This window comes from Garra rufa, chromosome 1 (genome assembly GCF_049309525.1).
Source record: "Garra rufa chromosome 1, GarRuf1.0, whole genome shotgun sequence".
Lineage (NCBI taxonomy): Eukaryota > Metazoa > Chordata > Actinopteri > Cypriniformes > Cyprinidae > Garra > Garra rufa.
Genome location: NC_133361.1, coordinates 6,271,561 through 6,294,141, shown reverse-complemented (window position 1 = coordinate 6,294,141; position 22,581 = coordinate 6,271,561). Strand labels below are relative to the sequence as shown.

The following is a 22,581-nucleotide window of genomic DNA, read 5'->3' as shown; positions in this document are numbered from 1 at the left end:
AGTCTATTATTTTGCATGTTCATTTAAAAGCTAATGAGCTCTGCTTGCCCCGGCCCCTCTCTCCTGTGGGATTACAAATGTTTACTTTAGTTGAATTTAGCCAAGTTTAGCTGCAAAACTCGCTAACTTGTCACATTATTAAGAAAGGCCACCGACACACAGACAAGAAGCTGAGAATTAGTTTTTTGGCATATAAACTGCATTAAATGTAATATATATATAAAAAAAAAAACTGTAATTGACAGCTAGTCTGTAGAATAGCCCTCTTTCTGTTCTGTGTGATAAAGCTGCTTTGGTGAGTTCCTTTTTTATTGTGGATGATTCCTACTGATATTCTTAATAAAAACCTCTGCAGTTGTGTTTAATATTTCATCTTGAATGAGATGTTTCTTACAAATAGTTAGTTAGTTATTTTTTAGTCTTTTATTTTGTAATTTGCTGCATGTTTCTCCCTTGCCCTCTTGTGTTCCTGCTTTGTTCTTTAGTCCATATCATGCTCTCATTGGTTCATGGTCCTGTCATGTGGTTTCAGTTCTGTTTGTTCATTTGTTTCCTGTTCATTATTTCTGTCCAGTCATTGGTTGCTTTTTATCACATGTTCCCTGTATTTGCTTCTTTGTGTGTGTTGTGTTTCTGTGGAGCTGCTGTTGGTGAGTCTATTGTCATGTTAGCTATTATGTTCATTGCTAAGCCTTTGTTTATTTTCTATGAGTTTCACTTTGAATATATTAAACTACACTTTGGTTTACACCTCTTTTGCCTCAGTAGAGTTTGTTACACAGATCAGGGGGTGTTTCATAAAACAGGTTTACCAAATAAGCCAGGCTTATTTCAGTTAGTCTGACTTTTTAATTAACACGTTAATTTGGCAAAAAAAAAAAAAAAAAAAAAAACACTGAAATAAGCCTGACTTACTTGGTAAACTTGTTTTGAATCCACCTCTGGTGATTTTCCTTCATGAGCTGGTAATGTGAGGATGTGATAAACTGGGAAGCAAAGCAACAGAGATGAACAAATAATGAAATTATTAATTAATGGTTATAATAATTAATGTAACTTATTGTGGTTAGTTCAGAAATCCATTTAGATAAACTATTGGCTTCCACACACTGCACCTTCGGTAAACACTATACAGCCAAAGTCTGATTCTCATCTAATTCAGACACAAACAGACCAATAGAATCTGCATTTAGTGAGCAGCCAATCAGATTGAACTGATGTCATCATCTTTAAACATGAGTTTAGTAGCATACAGCAGCTCACTGAAAGAAAAATAGATAATGCGTCAGAATTATTTAAATTCACAGCATCATCAGTCTAATCTGGGTTCAGAGATCCTGCATCCAGCAATAGCATGTTTTAATCCTCAGCAGTGAGATCACAGCTCTGCTATAATTAATATACTATTTTAGTTACTAAAGTGTAGGGCGGCTGTCAACCATCAACCATCAAGATTGTAAGAAGGTCTTGACCCTGGAATAGATTAAATAGCTAAACATCACTGTAAAACGTTACATGGAATATGATGATCCCATAATCACTATTATCATAATCATTTGCAAAAATGCAGCAAATAATCTGTGGATGTTCACTCATGGAAGTGTGGAGACAGCAGTGAGCACTTTGCACACATTCTCTCCTGACACTTAAACCTGTGGAATTCCTTAAAGAGCATGGGACTGTTTGTGAGATTTTTTGTGTATTGTGCAAAGTTTGTCATCCTTATATCGGATGTGTACGTCTTAGATTAAGAGCAGCTGCAGCAGAAATTATTCTGTTCTCATCTGTAGCCTGCACTTAATGTTGTCTGAGAAATTAAAAAAGTGTTCATTAAATACCTCTATTTTCTGATGGTCTTCGTCACATGCATGAGACATATTTACAGCCTTGAATGTGTGGAAACTTTCAAGTTCCTCATTCATGCATCTTGCGGTCACTCTTGTCACAGTGTTGTCAGAATCAGCGCTGACAGTTGCAGCACCTCTCCTTTTAAAGAAATAGGCGTAAGGCCTGCAGGTTCATCCCCACCTCCACCAAACATAGAAACGTAGAAACATTGTTGATGAGACTCCAGGAACTGGTTTGGGAACCACTGGTCAATGGAAATGTGGATAAAAATATACGTGCTACATCAGGTTCCTCCAGAGAGCCTAAACTAAACTAAACTAAAACTAATTAAATACACCTAAATCAACTAGACTGTGCGCGCTGCTGCGGTTCGCGTGACACAACGTGAAACCAGACCTCATTTGCCTCAGTGGAAACACATTCACACTGTCTGAATCGTTCTCTATCGCCTACATTGGGCACTACAGGCCATTCACCAAACAGAAAACACTAACACTTTGAACAAGTGACAGATCTTAGCCGCAGATTCAGAGCATCTATTTATGGTGTAGGGGGCGGGACACTACAGACTCTAGAGAGCATTTGATTGGACAGAACGTTTGATGAGAAGCTGAAGTGCACGGTGATATCATCAAAATCGTTGATTCATATTGGCGGAAGTGACGAGACTGTAAGGTTTGAATGCCCATATCTTGTAAATACAAATTTTTTCGTTGTTTTGAAGCACACTAGCTTATAGATAAACTTCATGGGAATTTTAAGCATTTTGCACTTACAGATGAGTGTGTGTTACATAACTGTTTATTAATTCTGGTGCTTCTAGCAATTGTACAAAATACATTTTATGCACTTTATACATCTTACATCTACAATACATCTTTGCATAAAATATATTTTTATAGATATTGAGTGAATACCTTTTCAGTAACGAACCCGTTTTATCACTTATATTTTAATTAATTTGTTTCTAGAATTTAATTTGTTTCTAGAAAACTGCTAGAAGAGTGAAGTTGAACAAACAGTAATGCAAAGAACCGCCTATAGATTGGGTTTAGAGCAAATGTGGTTTGTAACTGCTCTTCTCTTTTAAGAAGCTGCTTGCTACACGTGTTAATAAGGGAGGGGCCCGCCAACCAATCTTAATATAGTACCTTAAAAAAAAACTTCAATAAGTAAACATGAATGCATAACCAATAAAGATACCAAACAAAGAGCAGGTTACCAAATCATTATTAAGTTGAACATAAAAAAACAAACAAACATCAAACACCCAAACAACCTCAGGAAGATTCAATTCTACAAGATAAGTCAGGATCGTCTTTCTATAAATGTCTCTTGATACTCATCAAAGACAAATGTAATATGTTGATGATGCTGATGATGATGAAGAGGCTTGAGTCGAAAAAGAGTCCAAGAAGCAACCATGGTGTCCAAATTTCACCAGTTCATATGTGCTCCCAAAGATAGGTCGAATCCAGCAGCAGTCCCAATTGCTGATATATCTCCATATGTGCTCTGTCAGTATACTAGTGGTTTAAAACTACCAACAAATGAAGAGTCCTTCTAGAATACAACATACAAGCAGAGCATTAGCAGGCTTTCCAGAACATTCACATCAATTCAGACCAATTACCATTCATAACTCTGATCAAACTGATAACTGAATACATAATAGCAAACACTTACATAGATTGAGCGTGAAACATTATAGTTTCTCAACCTGGACTCTTCATAATGAAGCAATACATGGAAAGACTACCATGATTCTTCCCATGCACCAAACAATTCTCTCCTTCTACTACTACACCTGCCTATATCTAAAGGAGGCATACTGATTAGAGCCCCTAGAGGATGGTAGTGGAACTACAACCCCACTCAAACCAAAAGTGACAGAACCAGGGCTGTTACAGGTTTTAGCAACAATATGCAGTTCTCACACTAAAGAACATGTTTCACAGCGCTGTTGTCTGGTTAGGGGTTATGGGTAGGCAGTTCATAGGAAATATAGAAGAAACAGAGTTCAACCCAAAAGCGGTAACAGTCCACGCTCAGCTCTCGAGGGAATTTTAACCGATTGAGGCGTTTAGAGAACAAATGCAGCTTAAAACCGCCTGAGCTGATCTCAGTTTTTCCACTTCTCCATTATGACTCACATTGTGACACTAGCAGCATTTAAACACTCAGCCAATCAGATCAGAGAAAGTGAAGAAACACAGGAAGAGCTGCTAGTAAGAAAGAAAGAGTTGTGAGCATAGAATAAAGAGGAAGGCTGACAGAAAGAGAAAATGTCTGATAAGTGTCATCTGTGTCTGCTGGGACTGATCTTTCTCTCTTCACTTCTCACAGGTAAAGACAGCTGTACTTTCTCAATAAGACATTGAGTGGGATTAGACTGGGAAACAGTTCATTTTTGTCATGATTAGTTCTTAGTTCTATTCTTGTTACATACAGAACATACTTGATTATTTCTGAACAAACTTAAACTAGACAATTTCACACTCAAACATCAATTCTGATTTAACTTTATATTACGAGTGCGTTTGTGCTATCTCACTCTCTTTCTTGCTATATGTAATGATTATAATGTATAAATAATAATCATTTAAATGTACTGTTTCAGGTACCAGTGGAGTGAATGATGCTCATGTGTTCATCAGTTCTGGTGAAGATGTCCGTCTGCCCTGTAATAATGCTCCTCATGACTGCAAATCAACTACATGGAACTATAATAACAGAGATTCAGCAGTTGAACTGATTGCTTTAGGGATAAAGAAGAATGACACAGAGAGTCATGAGAGAATGAGTCTGGGGTCTGACTGCTCTCTGAACATCAAGAACATCACAAAAAAAGATTATGGATCTTACACCTGCCAACAATATGTTGATGGACAACACCAAGGAAACGATGCACGTGTTTATCTGCATGTTCTTCATGGTAATTTTATGATTATGTGATTAATTTAAAAAGTGCCAGTAGTCCATTTTATTTCCCATGATGATTGAAAAGTGTGTGATTTGTGTGTTATTTTGTGTTTCAGTCTCTTCATCATCCTCACAGACTGAGATCAGTCCAGGCAGCTCTGTGACTCTCTCCTGTCAGTTGTATTCATATACTGGATTCTCTTGTGATGATTGGATCCGTTCTCAGAGAATTGAGGTGTTCTGGGTGAATCAGACTGGTGTTAAACTGATGACATCAGACTCCAGATATCAGATATCAGCTCCAGGACACTGTATCATCACTGTGTCTACAACACTCCTGAATGAAGATGACAACAGAGAGTGGAGATGCAATGTTACTCACAGAGATCAAGTCAAGACCTCAGCCACATATAGTCCCACAATCAAGAGTTCAGGTGAGAAAACAATCTCATCAATCAGTTTTAGACCCTTATAATGTCAGTAACACTAAGGGCTATTAATATCACTAAAGTAGAACAAACCGAGGTACTAAAGCTTCTTTCAGTCTGACAGAAGAGAAACTCAAAGCACTTCTGCAAACTCATGAACTGCAGTAAAGTTTATCAGTCCAACAAGAGCCGCTGTAAATAATAAACAAATGTAAAATATTGTATTATGTGATGTGATGAATGAAATTTGGTTTTATACCAGTTAAACTCTTTGCACTTGTTATGTTTTGAGCCCAAACCCCAGATAGACAGAAATATGTGTCTTTTACACCACACAAGGCTTAATTTGAAGGGAAAAAATAACAGGGAAACATCAGAATTCAGTTTCAGAAAAAAAAACATCCCTATTATTGCACACGGCTCAGTTTTTGGAATTAGCTTGTTTTGATGTGTTTTGTTATAATTTTAAACAGCTTTAAATGTATGCAATGATTTAAATCCATTAAATAACAACACCATTTGATTTAAAGGTATTAAAGTAACTGTACGATATTCAGAATTTATTTAATTTCCTATAATGCACAAGACTTGTTTTTTTTTCTGATTATATCTTTATTATTTTTATATATGGTACTGAAACCACATCTTTTATGTTTTATTACACTGAACTCACTTCAATTCATTTAACTCTGCCAGAGTTTGAGATAAAGATATAAAATTTACTTAAAAAATTCTTAATATTATTCCCTATGATGCACAATGCTTATTTTTTCTGATTATATTTTTATTATTTTTATATGTAGTACTGAAACCATATTTGTGACATGTTTAATATACTTTAAATACTTAAATTCATTAAACTCTGCCGTTGCTTGAGATAAATGTATCAAACCAACTAATTATGGAAAATATCATTCCTTATAAAAATATTTAAATATAATTAAATATTATTCCTTACAGGGCTAATTTATCAGATTATGTCATTAGTATGTTTCTGTATTAAAAGCATATAAGGAGTTTAAATGGAAAAGGCCTTAAGTACCGTCTGGATTTTTTTTCTAAAATAACCATTTGTATTATGCTCCCATGTTTAGAAACATTACTTTCAGAGTAATGAGATTCAATATTTTATTTTATTTTCCATTTAAATTATAGAGCTGTATATAAATGATAATCTCAGAAAAACCTCTGGTGTGAAAAAGTGTTGGCCACCTTCCTGATTTTCATCATGTGGTGATGCGCTATGAAATTATTACAGGGCTAATCAATTGTAATTTAATAATAAAAGTGACCTAAAGGCCTAAAAATAAGAATATGACGTTCATTAAAAAACAAACAAACAAAAAAATCCTTATAATATTGCCAATTGTTGATGTTTTTGACTATATCTCTGGCTATTGTCGACACATGACGCAACTCAAGACGAGGAGTATTTTGCGGGGACCATCCACTACGACACTGTATTGCATTTGGTTTTAAAAGGACAGCTGCCCAATTTAGTTGCTATTGTCTGTGGCATTGATGCAAATCATGCTACAAAAGAAAGACAGGAAATCGCTGCTCTTGACTGAATCTTATGAAAGCCCATCTGAACAAGGTTATTTCGACATGTTTTCTCACAATTCAGACTTGTTTTGTTCTCAAAATTGAGAGATATAAACTCACATTTCTGATTTATAAAGCAATTCTGAGAAATAAAGTCAGAGTTGTGTGGTATAAACTTGCAATTCTGTGAACATATCAGTCTTTTTTTTCTGAAATGGACTTTATAACTCGCAGTTACGAGTTAATCTCACAATACTCTCTTTTTTTTGTTCAGCTGCTTTGCAATGATTTGTATCATGAAAAGCGCTATACCAAATAAAATTGAATTGAATTGAATTGTATTGAACAATACAAAGTTGCAATTGCGAAAAAAGTCAGAATTGCAAGATACAGACACGCATATGTGAGAAAAGTCAGAATTTGGAGATGCATAGTCGCAATTGCGAGAACAATCCAGAATTAAGAGTTATATCCCAAAATTCTGACTTTAAAACTCGCAATTGTGAGTTTATATCTCACAGTTCTGAGAAAGAAGAAAAAAAAAAAGAGAAATTGTATTTCTTGTTTCTCTATGAGAAGTGGTTTAATTTAATTTTAATATAAATGCATTTTGATTCCAGACTCTCAGGATCACGAAACTACAAAATCAGCAGGTACTTCTACAAATTAAGATGCTACTGATTGAGTCATGATGATGTTACTGGTGATGCTTTTATCTTGACTCTGTATCTCTTCTTCAAACGCAGTGATTTATGTTTCTGTTACTGCCGCTGCATCCGCTGTTTTCATTCTTGCTGTTCTCTGTCTGATCTGGAGAAAAAGAGCTGGTGAGTTTTCAGATGTCCTCCTTTCTAAAAACGAACTGTTCTGATCTCACTTTAATGAAGAGCAAACAAGCACATCAAGTTTAGATCGTATGCGTCATATAACTTGCATTATGTGACTATGATATTCTCAAACAGAGGTTTATTCCTGTAATCTCAGCAACAAGTGTTTGAATCGTTTCTCTCATTCATTTGAATGGTTTCGTAATGTAAATGTCATTCCCATTGTTAGCATCCAGTGTTTTGCAAGTGTGTTTTATCATAAACACACAACAATATTTGCATGAGGCATGTTGTTGTTTTTTTTCAGGTAATAAAAGAGGGACTGGTGGATCATCAGTGAGTTCAGTAATGCCCGTGATTTAGATTTGATTTCTTTTTAAAGCTCAGAAAAGTGTTAATTTTGCAGTTTTTAACGGTTTGTTTTCTGAAGGTCAAAGCTGAGTATGAAGATAAAGTGACGTATGAAACAATCAACATGTCCAATCCTGCTGCTGCAAGAGACAAAGTGAGTCAACTAAACATTCAGCATTCAGTTCACTGTCTGTTCAATAATGTGATTTACTCAAAGCTGTTGTTATATAAATATTACAGTCAGAGATATGTCTGATCTGTGTATTAAACTTGATTTCAATGCATGTTTTTATTGATGTTTAGGAGCAGACAGATGAAGTGACTTATTCTGAGGTCACTTCTTCCAGTAACAAGCCAGTAAAAGCACTTAATGTGAGTAGATTAAAGCTCACTCCCTTGTTCTTCATTAATGATTGCTATCCAGTCATGTCCAGAATAAAACACATCAGCTTCTCTTTTCTAGATGCTGCTAAAATTTACTTCTGAATCTTTGTCTCAGATAAATAAAGTTTATGCGCTAATAGTAATAATGGCACTGATGGAGAATATTTGTGCTGTTCTTTCAGGATCATAATGATACAGTGACTTACGCTGCCATCAGATGAACAGAAAACGAGCCGGAGGATGAACTTTAATGAGCATGAGCTCATCACAACAGCAGCAGATGGGATGTTTTCTCTGGATGCAAAGGTTCATGTCTTTGCTGTTTGGAAGAATTAGATGTATGTGAACAAGCAGAACTGTTGTCAAATATTTCTTGAATGTTAAGGTGTCTCTATTATGATTTTTGTAATGTACTTTTATGCAGCGTGAAGTGACTGAAAACATCCAGCAAAGTGCTCCATGTCTAAAGTCTCTGTATGTAATTGTGTTTCAAAACAAAGAGTTGATTCTGTGTCATGTAAATCTTAAGCTCTTTCAAGTTGACATCAACATGAAACTTTAACATATTGCCTGTCTACTTGTTGTCGGCGCATACCTGGGGAACTGGAACCCACAGTATAAAAAGTGTGTAACCCTTTTCTTAACCCTAGGAGTTAATTTAAATGCTGTCTCCAACAAGAAACCTAGATTCCCGACTGTCGAATGGTGAATTTGGTCGGTGTGTTTGTTTTTTAACTGTGAAACTGTTGTAAATTATTTTTTCCTTGTACAAATATATCACTCACTATCACTATAAAACTAAGTTATATGAAACAGTTCTTATTTATATTTTCCCAGGAATTTGTAACTTTGTTGAATGAATTGATTATAAAAAAACAATGAAATACCAGATTATGAGTTTAAAGAAGAAAATAATGCCAAAGGTTTATTTTACACTAACAGAATTACTATTTAAAACAAAAAACAATGAAGAATAATCAAATAAACAATGGAAATGTATGAAAGATAGACAATTCCACAGATAAAGATAAACTCTTTTTACCAAAGGGGTGTGGTTTTCAATAAACCAAAGATTTATATGACCTTCTGAGTCTCAAATTATTCTTTGTCTGTTACTATGCTTCTTATCCTTGTTTTCCTCACTTTTTAACCTTAAATTTAACACAGTAGATGCTAATTCACAACTTTGCTAAAGTTAAACACTTTAGAAACAAAAATGAAATACCAAAAACACAATAGAAATTCAGATTACACACTTGTCAGAAAGGGAAAAAAACGGGATTCACAATTTATAATGTCTCTTTCAGTTCCGATGAATCAGTTACAAATGTACGCGTACTTTAACGTTGGGGCCCAGTTCGTTGGTGCACATTCACGGTGGATGAATCAGAATCGTTTACAGTCAACGAGTCTCGAATATGAATTCACTTACGTCCATCTGACGACAAAGAGGCAATGTTGAAGATCACTCACGCACAAACTCACTGCTTTCAGTTTCGATCAGTCTCTGGCACACGTTGTCGATCCGCCTATCAAAGTCCCACGACGAAACCAGACGCGTCCAGCCTCGAACAAACTCAGCAACACGAGTCCACGACGAACTTTATCAATGAAGTCACTTCTCGCGAATATGAATGTCTCTAGCCGTCTGCACACACAGGGGGTGACTCACAGCGATAGCGAATTAAACAACAGGGAAAAGAAGTATACTTTAAGCAAACAAACCAAAATAAACGAGGATTGTTCCTTTACACTTTGGGCCTTATATTACAAAGGGAATATATTCGGTCTCCAAAAATGCAACAGAATTTCACGAACACAGTTCACTTGCAGCCTCTGCTCGCCATGTGCGATAGCTCCTCCCTCTTTTTTCCTCTTGTAACTCACGGTATGATGCACCTTAAAGAAGCTCAGCAGTCATTGGACCACAATAATACACTTGCATTAAATATATTATATCAGTGGATATGAAACAAAAATCCAAACAAATAAAATAATGCTGATGCATGTATTAGAAATAAACAAAAAAAAATAAAACACCTACATTTTAATATTCTGGATTATGAAAACCCAAGCATGTTTTAGGGGTTCCTACACACTCCCCCTTCCAAAAATCCAGTATGTCCCCATGCTGGTTACTAAATGACTACGCACTGATTAAATGGTAACCATCTGGTTATAAGGCAGAAGTACAGGTTGGTTGTTACATATTTTACACAAGGCATTTGGATTACACCACCAAGCATGTGAACTCTTGTAACCCCCAGCAACTCTCACTTTAGTTGCTGCTACATTAACACCACAGTGTCGAGAGGATACAGACTGTATGTATGGCACACCCAACTTATCATAGGTAAATCTGGTATTTGGCCTCCTCTCCCTACTTGATCTACGCACTTCAGGAGGTACAATCTCTGGCTGAGTTTCAGTATCAGTAGGAGCAGTAGTCTGTAAGGTACTCTCGTGAGCTTCAGTCATTATATCATCAACTACAGTATTTCTATCTTCAGCTTCTAGCTGACCATCAGAAATTTCACTCCTACATGGAATTACTGGTATTTCTGAAACACTGTGAGCGTCACCAGACTCTGAGCCTTCTATAGCTTGTACAGCAGTTTCACTTGGTATCTCCTCTGTCACTTGAGAAGGAATGTTTGCCACATCCTCTGCATAAAACCCAAACTCAGATTCTGAATCTGAAGAACTACATTCTTGTGGGAAGGCATTAACTACGAGAGGTGAGTTTTCTGACTGAGTAGTTTTACGCTTCTCTTTCGCTCTCCTACGCCTCGAAGCTCTAGGTGAGGGAGTAGGACTAAGATCTACCTGAGGACTTAACCTGACTTCCTGTCCTAAAGGCAAGAGATGATTTCGATGCATGACTTTAGCTGGTCCATTACCGTCAGCAGGCTTCAAACGATACACTGGAATACCAGACAATTGACTCTCCACTACATAGGGATTTGCACTCCACCTATCTGCAAGCTTTTGTTTTCCTTTGAGGCCAAGGTTTCGAATCAGAACTCTGTCACCCACATTCAGACTATGGTAGCGGACTTTCTGATCATACCTTGCTTTATTACTCTGATTCATCTTCTCAGAGGTAGCCTGAGCTAGCTGATAAGCTGCCTGTAATTCCTGCTTCATCTTGGACACATACTTCGAGTACGACACAGATGATGTATTATCAGCAGAGACACCAAAACAAATATCGACAGGCAATCTAGCCTCTCTGCCGAACATCAAAAAATAAGGTGAGAAACCAGTAGCCTCGTTGGAAGTACAGTTATATGCATGTACTAGATGCGCTATGTGCTGACTCCATTTACTTTTCTGACTAGGCTCAAGGGTACCCAGCATATTCAACAAGGTCCTGTTAAATCTTTCAGGCTGGGGATCTCCTTGCGGATGATAAGGTGAGGTTCTAGACTTCTTCACTCCTAGCATAGTCAGCATGTCAGACACTAACTGGCTCTCAAAGTCCCTGCCTTGGTCTGAGTGTATTCGAGTAGGAAGACCATAATGTATGAAATATTTTTCCCACAAAGTCTTTGCCACTGTAGAAGCTTTTTGGTCCCTTGTGGGAAAAGCTTGAGCGTAACGGGTGTAATGGTCAGTAACCACCAATACATTACACACATTTCGAGAATCGGCTTCGATGGAAAGAAAATCAATACACACAAGGTCCATGGGTCCTGAACTCTGCATGTGAGACAATGGAGCAGCCCTATGAGGCAATGTTTTCCTTTTGATACAGCGCTCACATGTCTTACAGTAAGCCTCAACATCACGCTTCATGTGTGGCCAGTAAAATCGGTCACGAACTAGGCCATAGGACTTTTCGAAACCTAGATGTCCAATCTCGTCATGCAAAGACTTTAACACCGTGCTGTGGAATTGTTTTGGCAGTACAAGCTGTCGTTTCACCCTGTGATCACTCTGCCGAACAGTTCTGTAAAGCAATCCATTATCTACTGACAATCTTTCCCACTCTCGTTTAAGAATCTTCATCTTTGGGTGACTGCTCTGGATATTACTAAAAGGTTTCTGATCACAAACAGCCTTCCACACTTCTCCGAGGAATGAATCATTTCTCTGGGCCGTTTGAAGCTCACTTGGACTAAGCACAGGTAAATGCTCTGCATCCACTTCAGTAGCATGAGAGAAAGCTTTAGGAACAGCAGACATATGTGCCCCAGCCTGTTGCACCACACATGGGTAAGAGACATTCCCTGCTCTCCCCTCTGCAGACAAAGCGCGACAAAGAGCCCTTACGCCCGCAGCTGGAATTTCCTGCCACTCATCATCAGCACTTGAGTGAGTATGTGGACGCCTAGATAACGCATCTGCATCGACATTCGTTCGGCCAGGTCTGTATTTCAAACTAAAATTGTAAGTCGTCAAAGCAGACAGCCAACGGTGACCCGTCGCATCAAGTTTCGCTGACTTCATTATATAGGTTAAAGGATTATTGTCAGTTCTAACCTCAAATGGAACACCATACAGATAGTCGTGCAGTCTATCCACAACAGCCCACTTCAGAGCTAAAAATTCCAGTTTGTGGGCTGGGTAGTTTCTCTCTGAAGGGGAAAGGCTGCGACTGATAAAAGCGACTGGGCGTAATCCTTCCTCATGTTCCTGATACAGAACTCCTCCAAGTCCATCCATGCTCGCGTCCACGTGCAAAACATATGGCTTTTGTGCATCCGCAAAGGCTAACACTGGAGCTTGAGTTAGACACTTTTTCAGGGTTTGGAAGGCTGTATCACACTGAGAAGTCCACCGGGATCCGAACGGTTCAGAGGACTTGTAACAGGGTTTGGTGTTACTCACAGGTGAATTTTTGTTTCTCTTCTTCGCAGTACTGGCAGAAGATGGATACCCCTGCAGCAATTCATTGAGAGGTCGACACAACTTTGAAAAATCCTTTACAAAACGCCTATAATAGCCACAGAACCCTAGAAAAGATCTGAGCTCTGTCACTGTCTGGGGCTGAGGCCAGGATACAACAGCCTCGATCTTGGAAGGATCAGTGGATATTCCATCCTGTGACACAATGTGCCCTACGTAGTTCACAGAACTCCTGCCAAATTGACACTTGTCAAGGGAGATCTTTAGGCCCTCCTCTCTCAGCCTATCGAGTACTTTCAAAAGGCGCTCTTCATGCTCGTCAATGGTTCGTCCAAAGATGATTAGATCGTCCAAGTATACTAGCACTTCCAAAAAGTTCATATCCCCGACAGTCCGTTCCATGACTCTTTGGAAAGTGGCGGGTGCTCCACAGATGCCCTGGGGCATACGCTCAAATTCATAGAACCCCACCGGGCAGATGAATGCAGTCTTCTCCTTGTCGGCGTCACTCATGGGTATTTGATAATATCCGCTCCTCAAGTCGAGAACACTGAACCATCTACTTCCGGAAAGACTATGGAGGGCATCCTCAATGCGGGGCACAGTATACTGGTCTGGTGTAGTCCGTTGGTTGAGCGTCCGATAGTCCACACACATTCTAACCTTCCCGGACTTTTTGCGCACCACGACAATGGGCGAAGCGTAGGGGCTTCGGGACTCTGATATAATGCCACTACTCTGCAATTCTCTTAGGTGCAATCGCACGTCTTCCAAGTCAGCAGGGGCAAGACGGCGAGATCTTTCTCTGAAAGGGCGTGAATCATGCAACCTTATCTCATGAGTGGTGCTTTTTGAACATCCCACATCCCACTCGTGTAGAGAAAACACTTCTTTTCTCTGCATCATTTTCTCACACAAGCTCTGTTTTGCTTCCTCTGGCATTGGAGAATCTCCAAAATCGAAAGATGCAGGTGTCAATGTATTTTGTTCAGGTGGCTGTTTAGCAGGAAGTTGTGGCACTAAGGATACTGGAAAAACATGGGCAAGAGGAGTTCCTCGCTTCACCCATACTTCTTTTGTAGACATGTTCCTGACGGTCACTGTGACTCGCTGACTGGACACAACGGATGCTGAATGAAGTTCAGGCCTCACCTCTAAATCATCAGAGTGTGAATCACCAACTGCTGCTCTGTCTACTAACACTAGAGATTCAGTCATCTGACCAGGAAACTTAAGCAGACAAGGAAGCTGCAAAACTTGATTTGGTTTCAGAACAACAGGGTTATGCTTCACGAACCAAACTGTTCCATGCTTGTCTGGGTCATCCTGTGAAATATCCATTTGTTGAATAGTCTCATATGCCTCTCTGATTATGGGATGTATGGTTAGCACATTCAAAAATTTCTCACCAGCTTGTTGACGACAAGACTCAAGGAGCTTCTTCACTAAGCTAGTGTTTGTCCCAAGCAAAATGGCTATTCCTTCCCGTTTCACAGGGTCTGGGCATACAATGGCAAGCGTGTCAATCACTTGATGCACTCCAGCTACACTTTCCGTGAACTCAAGTCTGAGGGGCAGGTATCCATCATAAGGGTATTTATGTGAGCTTAAACCCCAAATCTCAAGGTTTTCCACAGGCTGAAGGTCTAAGTGTTTCAGATAAGTGTCATAAAAACTGCGGTATAATAGAGTAACCTGCGAACCGCTGTCAAGAAGAGCTTTAGCGTAGATACCTTCTATCTGGACTGGCACTTCAGAGACAGGTCCTACTAACCCCTCAGGAAGTTTTGGCTTACCAGCATCAAGCATAAATGAACCACAAGTGGAACGTGTTGTCTCAGGAGCCCCGTGCCGTTCCTTCACTGAGCTCCTGCCCAGTTTCCCTGCAGGCGATGCATCTTTATCAGCTTCTGATTAACTTTCCTGAGGTCCTCTGGTGCTTTGCACTCCCACTTCTTATGTCCATCTTCACCACATTTGTAGCAAAAGATCCCGGGCACTAGTGGCTGGGTGGATTTAGCTTTTGGGGGGTTGTCTCGGTTCACACTCCCAGGGTTTTTACTGGATGGTTTCTGAGGAGCAAGATCAGAAGCACAAGTCACAGTAGCCACGTTCAACAGTTGACTTACCTGGGTAGATAGCTCTTTAACCTCCTTCTTTAGGTTTTGTAATTCAGACGGCACAGATGCCTGGGGAGAGACAACAGTGGCGACCGAAGCTTTAACATTTTCTCTTGCAGCTACCCAGTGTTCTTCCTCACGTATTTCCTTCATCAACTGTGAAAAAGATGGAGGACTCTGCAAAGTGTGAGTCATTCTGATTCGCAAAGCAACCATATCATTGGTAAGTGCTCCCTTAATTAGCTGCTCCATTCTGGCTCCATTTATGCCAGCTGCATTAATCCCACCCTTCAACAAGGCTCTGTGGAGAAGTTTGTCTAGGCGGTACAAGAACGCTGAAAGTTTCTCTCCACTTTCCTGATAAGTGTGACGAAATCTAGCCATAAGGTCAGGGCCACTCTCCGTAGCTCCATATGCAGTCTCAAGGGCAGCTAAGTACTCATTTGCAGTTGCAGATGGGCTACTCACTTTCAAAAACCTGACAATATCAGCAGCAGGACCCCGCAAACTCTCAACAATGCGTTGTTTCTTGGCAGTCTCTGTGCATTGCCATTCACTGATCATTTGTGCAGCCTGCTCCATCCAGACTTCATATTCCTCCTCACCTGGAGGAACGGGCTTCAGGCCTGAGAACAACCTCAGTTTTCGGTAACTAGGTCCATCAGTAGATGTTTGATTACATCTGTCTACTAATTTACCTATTGCATTAACTAGATCCACACTGATATCAGATTTAGGAGACTGATCTCCCATTACTATGGCCTTTACTTCATCCATAGACTTACCCTCCTGCTGCAATAAGGCTAACAACTTAATCTGAAAGGGGTCATTGCCAGCAGCTGGGTCATCGGCCAATAGACCACCCACAAAGTGAACATGCCAGGGCCCAGCTTCCTGTTCAATACCTATTTCAGGAGGTAGGGTACTTGGATCAAGGTCAGTACTAGTCTCCACTAAAACAAACAGCTGTTTGCCAGTAACGTCACCACGGCGACCACAAATTTTAGTACGACCAAAGACCTTCACTGTGTTTAATACTTTCTCAATAGTGTCATTACTAGCGTCCAAAGGAACATTGCTTAACACAATGGCACGTGAGGAGCTAATGTTTTCCTCTCTACTCCACTGAACAGTCTGAGAGAGATCCATATTTTGAAACTAAAGGCAGGTTGCTAGATAAAATAAACAGACAAAATTAAAACTGTTTCTGGTTGCCTTCTACTGCTAATGGAAAAAGAGAAATAAACTGGTAAAACAGGGAAATAGAAAAACACAGTATCCCAGCGGTGCCTCCAAAAATGTAACCCTTTTCTTAACCCTAGGAGTTAATTTAAATGCTGTCTCCAACAAGAAACCTAGATTCCCGACTGTCGAATGGTGAATTTGGTCGGTGTGTTTGTTTTTTAACTGTGAAACTGTTGTAAATTATTTTTTCCTTGTACAAATATATCACTCACTATCACTATAAAACTAAGTTATATGAAACAGTTCTTATTTATATTTTCCCAGGAATTTGTAACTTTGTTGAATGAATTGATTATAAAAAAACAATGAAATACCAGATTATGAGTTTAAAGAAGAAAAGAATGCCAAAGGTTTATTTTACACTAACAGAATTACTATTTAAAACAAAAAACAATGAAGAATAATCAAATAAACAATGGAAATGTATGAAAGATAGACAATTCCACAGATAAAGATAAACTCTTTTTACCAAAGGGGTGTGGTTTTCAATAAACCAAAGATTTATATGACCTTCTGAGTCTCAAATTATTCTTTGTCTGTTACTATGCTTCTTATCCTTGTTTTCCTCACTTTTTAACCTTAAATTTAACACAGTAGATGCTAATTCACAACTTTGCTAAAGTTAAACACTTTAGAAACAAAAATGAAATACCAAAAACACAATAGAAATTCAGATTACACACTTGTCAGAAAGGGAAAAAAACGGGATTCACAATTTATAATGTCTCTTTCAGTTCCGATGAATCAGTTACAAATGTACGCGTACTTTAACGTTGGGGCCCAGTTCGTTGGTGCACATTCACGGTGGATGAATCAGAATCGTTTACAGTCAACGAGTCTCGAATATGAATTCACTTACGTCCATCTGACGACAAAGAGGCAATGTTGAAGATCACTCACGCACAAACTCACTGCTTTCAGTTTCGATCAGTCTCTGGCACACGTTGTCGATCCGCCTATCAAAGTCCCACGACGAAACCAGACGCGTCCAGCCTCGAACAAACTCAGCAACACGAGTCCACGACGAACTTTATCAATGAAGTCACTTCTCGCGAATATGAATGTCTCTAGCCGTCTGCACACACAGGGGGTGACTCACAGCGATAGCGAATTAAACAACAGGGAAAAGAAAAATACTTTAAGCAAACAAACCAAAATAAACGAGGATTGTTCCTTTACACTTTGGGCCTTATATTACAAAGGGAATATATTCGGTCTCCAAAAATGCAACAGAATTTCACGAACACAGTTCACTTGCAGCCTCTGCTCGCCATGTGCGATAGCTCCTCCCTCTTTTTTCCTCTTGTAACTCACGGTATGATGCACCTTAAAGAAGCTCAGCAGTCATTGGACCACAATAATACACTTGCATTAAATATATTATATCAGTGGATATGAAACAAAAATCCAAACAAATAAAATAATGCTGATGCATGTATTAGAAATAAACAAAAAAAAATAAAACACCTACATTTTAATATTCTGGATTATGAAAACCCAAGCATGTTTTAGGGGTTCCTACAAGTGTATAAATATGTATTTGTTTAAAGAAAATGGCCCAACGTTTTGCCATATATATTTTTAACGTGGATGTTAAAGGAGAACTCCGGTGTGATATTGACCTAAAGTGTATTGAATCATGATACCGAGTGTGAACGTACCTTGCATATCTCATCTCGGTTTGTGTCCAGCTGTCCGAAATCTGGGGTCAATTAGCCGATGCTCACAACAGGTTGTCAATGAAAGTCAATCGGGCATCGAAGGAGCCATGTAAATAAATCACTGTTTTACGCCATTTACGAGGCACAATTAGCTCCACACTTCATCGGTAGACTTCCTAGGGCCCTGACATTTAAAACGAGACATTGAGAACTCAGAAAAAGCACCGGTAGTTTATTTACAAGAAGATTTATACAGACATCTTCCACCAGGAACAGAGCAGTCGCCGCCATCTTAAATGTAGTCACGATAAATCGAGTGTGGAGCACCAATGAATTTATCAGGTTATCAACGTATCAGGTTGTAGTTTCCTTCGTGCTCGACACACGACTTATCGTGACTACATTTAAGATGGCGGCGACTGCTCTGTTCCTGGTGGAAGATGTCTGTATAAATCTTCTTGTAAATAAACTACCGGTGCTTTTTCTGAGTTCTCAATGTCTCGTTTTAAATGTCAGGGCCCTAGGAAGTCTACCGATGAAGTGTGGAGCTACTTTGTGCCTCGTAAATGGCGTAAAACAGTGATTTATTTACATGGCTCCTTCGATGCCCGATTGACTTTCATTGACAAGCTGTTGTGAGCATCGGCTAACTGACCCCAGATTTCGGACAGCTGGACACAAACCGAGATGAAATATGCAAGGTACGTTCACACTCGGTATCATGATTCAATACACTTTAGGTCAATATCACACCGGAGTTCTCCTTTAAAACATTAAAAAGAAAGAAAGACATCTTGGATGACATGGGGGTGAGTAAATTGACAAGACATTTTTATTCTTAAAATGAAGCAATCCTTTATAACTTGTTGCTCTCATGTACTCTGTCGCATGCAAAATGCGCATTTAGTTGTGCGTGCTGTGTTTGCTCCACGCAGTTTGGAGGTCTTTGGCTAACCGGCTTACAGCAATATCTGTTCACTCGCAACTGTCTAGAAATGTGTTGATGAATAGTGAATGTTTGTCGTGGTTATTACTTGGAGTTATGCTACAGAATAGAGCAATACGTTGGTGTACAAACTGCAGTGTTTAATCAATATGTTTCTGCGTTGGGCTAATGCATATCCCATAGCTGTTTGGGAGTTTAATGTAATGGTGATGGCTGTTCTGTTTCCAAAATGCACTGCACGCAATATAGACCAAACACAGCAATCATGGTCATTGGATCAATCACCGCAAATGAGCATCTGGCAAAGGAGGAAATTAATCGTTGAGCAAATAAGGTAAAAATAAATGAATGTTTTTTTTTTTTGCTTTTTTTTTTTTTTTTTGCTTTGCATGTCAACCTGTTGTTGCGAACTCCCAAACCAAAATATGAACCTTTTATAATCCATAATAGGGACACTTCAAACTTAAGTAAAAAAAATATATATTTTTAACCAAATTCAGTAGATACTGCAGCATGTAAATCGTCTGTTTCTTGTAGGAAAAGATGCCAGGAAGACAGTATTACTTCAGTTTCTGTTCAAATTATATTTTCATCAAATATTCTGTAAATCGAAAATTAAATGTCAGTTGCGCATGCACATGTCTCTGGTTAATGAATGACGTGAAATTTTTGGATTGCTTTTGTCCATCATTAAGACTTGGATAGCAGGTGAAAGCAGTAATGCCCCCTACTGGTGTACACATGCAACTCAATTCTAAATATAATTTGATGTTTATGTTCGTTGCATTCTCAGGAAATCTCTTTCTTGTAGTTTACTGTTTTTTTGTGAACTGTAAAGTTTACGGAAGCTCAGACACTTTGATCTTCGGACAATACAAATATATTATCACCTATCCTTTCCACCCACTTCCCCTCATCTCCTGTCACTCAGCTGACTCAGAATGCTCTATAACAACATATAGTGTTCTACATGAATGCAAGTGTTATTCACAATAATGTTTGACATCATCTGAATTCCATTTGTTAGTTCCTGTCTCCATTTCGGGGGTTATTTGTCTTGGTCTGGGTACTTAAGGAAATGGAGTAAGAGGATCAAGACAATTCTATAGCGAGAAGCCCGTAGTGTGGAGTGTATCTTTACACTTCACCAGCAAATCAGCAAAAGAGCAGCAAAAGTGACCCTTGCTCCAGTTCTCCACACTCCACACATCTCACCTCTGCGGTTTAACTCCAAACACTTTCTCAACTGGACGATCAGGACAATGCAGTCAATGTTGTCTCTCTTTTTGAAGAACCAAAATGCAGAGTTCCAGATGCCAAAAACATAAATAAAAACAAAGCTGAGATGCTTGCAGAACATCAGAATCTGTCTCTGTTCAGACTGCCATCATGGTTAATCTGTTAATTCAACTTTTCTTCAAAATCTTTTTGTTGTGCTTTTTGTTACTTATCGAAACGTTCTGGCTTCTGTTGTCGGCCCAACTCATGAGCGGTGCCATTTTTTGTTGCATATAAGAAACATGAAAAAGCAAATGAAACAGAATCATAACAAAACCACGCTACTTGTTTCTTTTGCACAGAGTGGACCATTTAGAAGCTCGGACCAATGAATGAGCACAACTGAGAACAGGTTTACTCAGGAACCATTGCTGACACACCCGGAGCAGTGGGCAGCCATTGCTGCGGCGCCCAGGGAGCAGTTGGGGGATCGGTGCCTTGCTCAAAGGGACTCACCTCATTCGTGGTACATTCACTCCCCCCACCTACAATCCCTGCCGGACCTGAAACTCGAACCTGCAACCTTTGGGTTACAAGTCCGACTATCTAACCATTAGGCCACGGCTGCCCCCAAGTGATATCCTAAATCATAAAAGATAATTTAACAAAGGCTCCAGTACGAGTCATTTCTTTGATGTGAAGCTCAAGTATGATGTGATGATGTTGATTATGTTTGTTTTATATGTTTGAAGTGAACTAACAGACATGATCACAGATTCAGCAGCTGGATCATTATTCAGACACGTCTTTGCATTGCTCATTGTTTTATACCTTTAATTTAATTATCAGTTTCACTGATTGACTTCATTGTTTCTCTCTCTCTCTCAAGCATCTATTGTAACTGTTGCCGTTCTTCTTCTTCTTCTTCTTCTTCTTCTTCTTCTTCTTCTTCTTCTTCTTCTTCTTCTTCTGCTGCTGCTCTTGGCAGCCCATAGAACCGCTTGTGGGAAAGTTGTGTAATTTGGCACATTGATAGAGGACTGTATCAACAATTACCATAGTGAATTTGAAGTCTCTAACTCAAACTCTCTAGTGCCACCACTTGTCCAAAATGATGAATGAATGAATGAATGAATGAATGAATGATGCATTTGTATAGCGCTGTCATTGTGTATTTCCATACACCCAAAGAGCTTTACAATCATATGGGGGGTCTCTCCTCAACCAACACCAGTGTGCAGCATCCACTTGGATGATGCATCGGCAGCCAGTGCGCTCACCACACACCAGCTACAGGTGGAGAGGAGAGAGTGATATAGCCAATTTGATGGAAGGGGATTATTAGGAGGCCATGATTGACTAGGGCCAGTGGAGGGAATTTGGCCAGCACACCGGGGTTACACCCCTACTCTTTACGAGAAGTGTTTACAAAACCAGGAAATTCAAAAACATAGCGTGCCTGCTATATACTAATGCCCAATTGCCAACATGTTGATAGTAAGTGGCAAAAAAATGCAAACAAAGTCAGCAAATAATCATTTTTTGCTCCAAAACAAAATGTGATATTTTCACCAATTTTTTACACACATATGTATGTGCACACTCTAAGCACACAAAATGTGGTGTGATTGTGCCTCTTGGTGGAGCAATGCATTGGTGTACCATTACAAACCTTTGTATGTACCACCAAGACCATGACCTGAAAGTACTCAAAATGTTTTGAGACAGTGCCACCTTGTGGTCAAAAGTGACAACTGATTAAATCATATTATTAGTGGTAGTTTTTTTTTAAATGAATTTTCACCCATTTTGACTAAAATCACCTTAAAGTGGCTTCCTTTACTCATTATTGCAGTTGATTTGGTGCGTCACACTTCACTCCCCATTTTCCCTTTGGCCCCCTAATTGCTCGTTGCAGCTATATTATCTACTTTTTAGAAAACACTGTTTAAAAAAAAAAAAAAAACTCTGACCTGAAGAACCTGAAGAAATAGTGATAACATCTTTTTTTATTTATTTTTAAAACAAATTCAAGGTGACCTTTTTTTCTTTTCATTCGTATGGAGTTTATGGATATTTGCATGCAGTGTTCAAAAGATACAGTAATGTACAGATAGTTTGTAGAATAATCCTCTCTCTGTTTTGGTGATTTATTATTGTTATTATTATTTTATTGTGAATGATTGCCACTAACATTCTTAATAAAACATCTGCGGTTGTGTTTAATGTTTCATC

At 38.9% G+C, this 22,581-nt stretch overlaps 1 protein-coding gene and 1 pseudogene across 1 annotated transcript; one reads left to right on the top strand and one right to left on the bottom strand.

Annotated features, from left to right (window-relative positions):
- The first annotated feature begins 4,133 nt into the window (after positions 1-4,133).
- On the top strand, positions 4,134-8,869 carry LOC141335594 (uncharacterized; annotated as a pseudogene).
- A 6,146-nt stretch (positions 8,870-15,015) lies between these two features.
- On the bottom strand, positions 15,016-16,425 carry LOC141335499 (paraneoplastic antigen Ma1 homolog). Its single transcript, XM_073841023.1, has one exon. The coding sequence runs from the start codon at positions 16,423-16,425 to the stop codon at positions 15,016-15,018; it is 1,410 nt and encodes a 469-aa protein (XP_073697124.1).
- Positions 16,426-22,581: the final 6,156 nt, after the last annotated feature.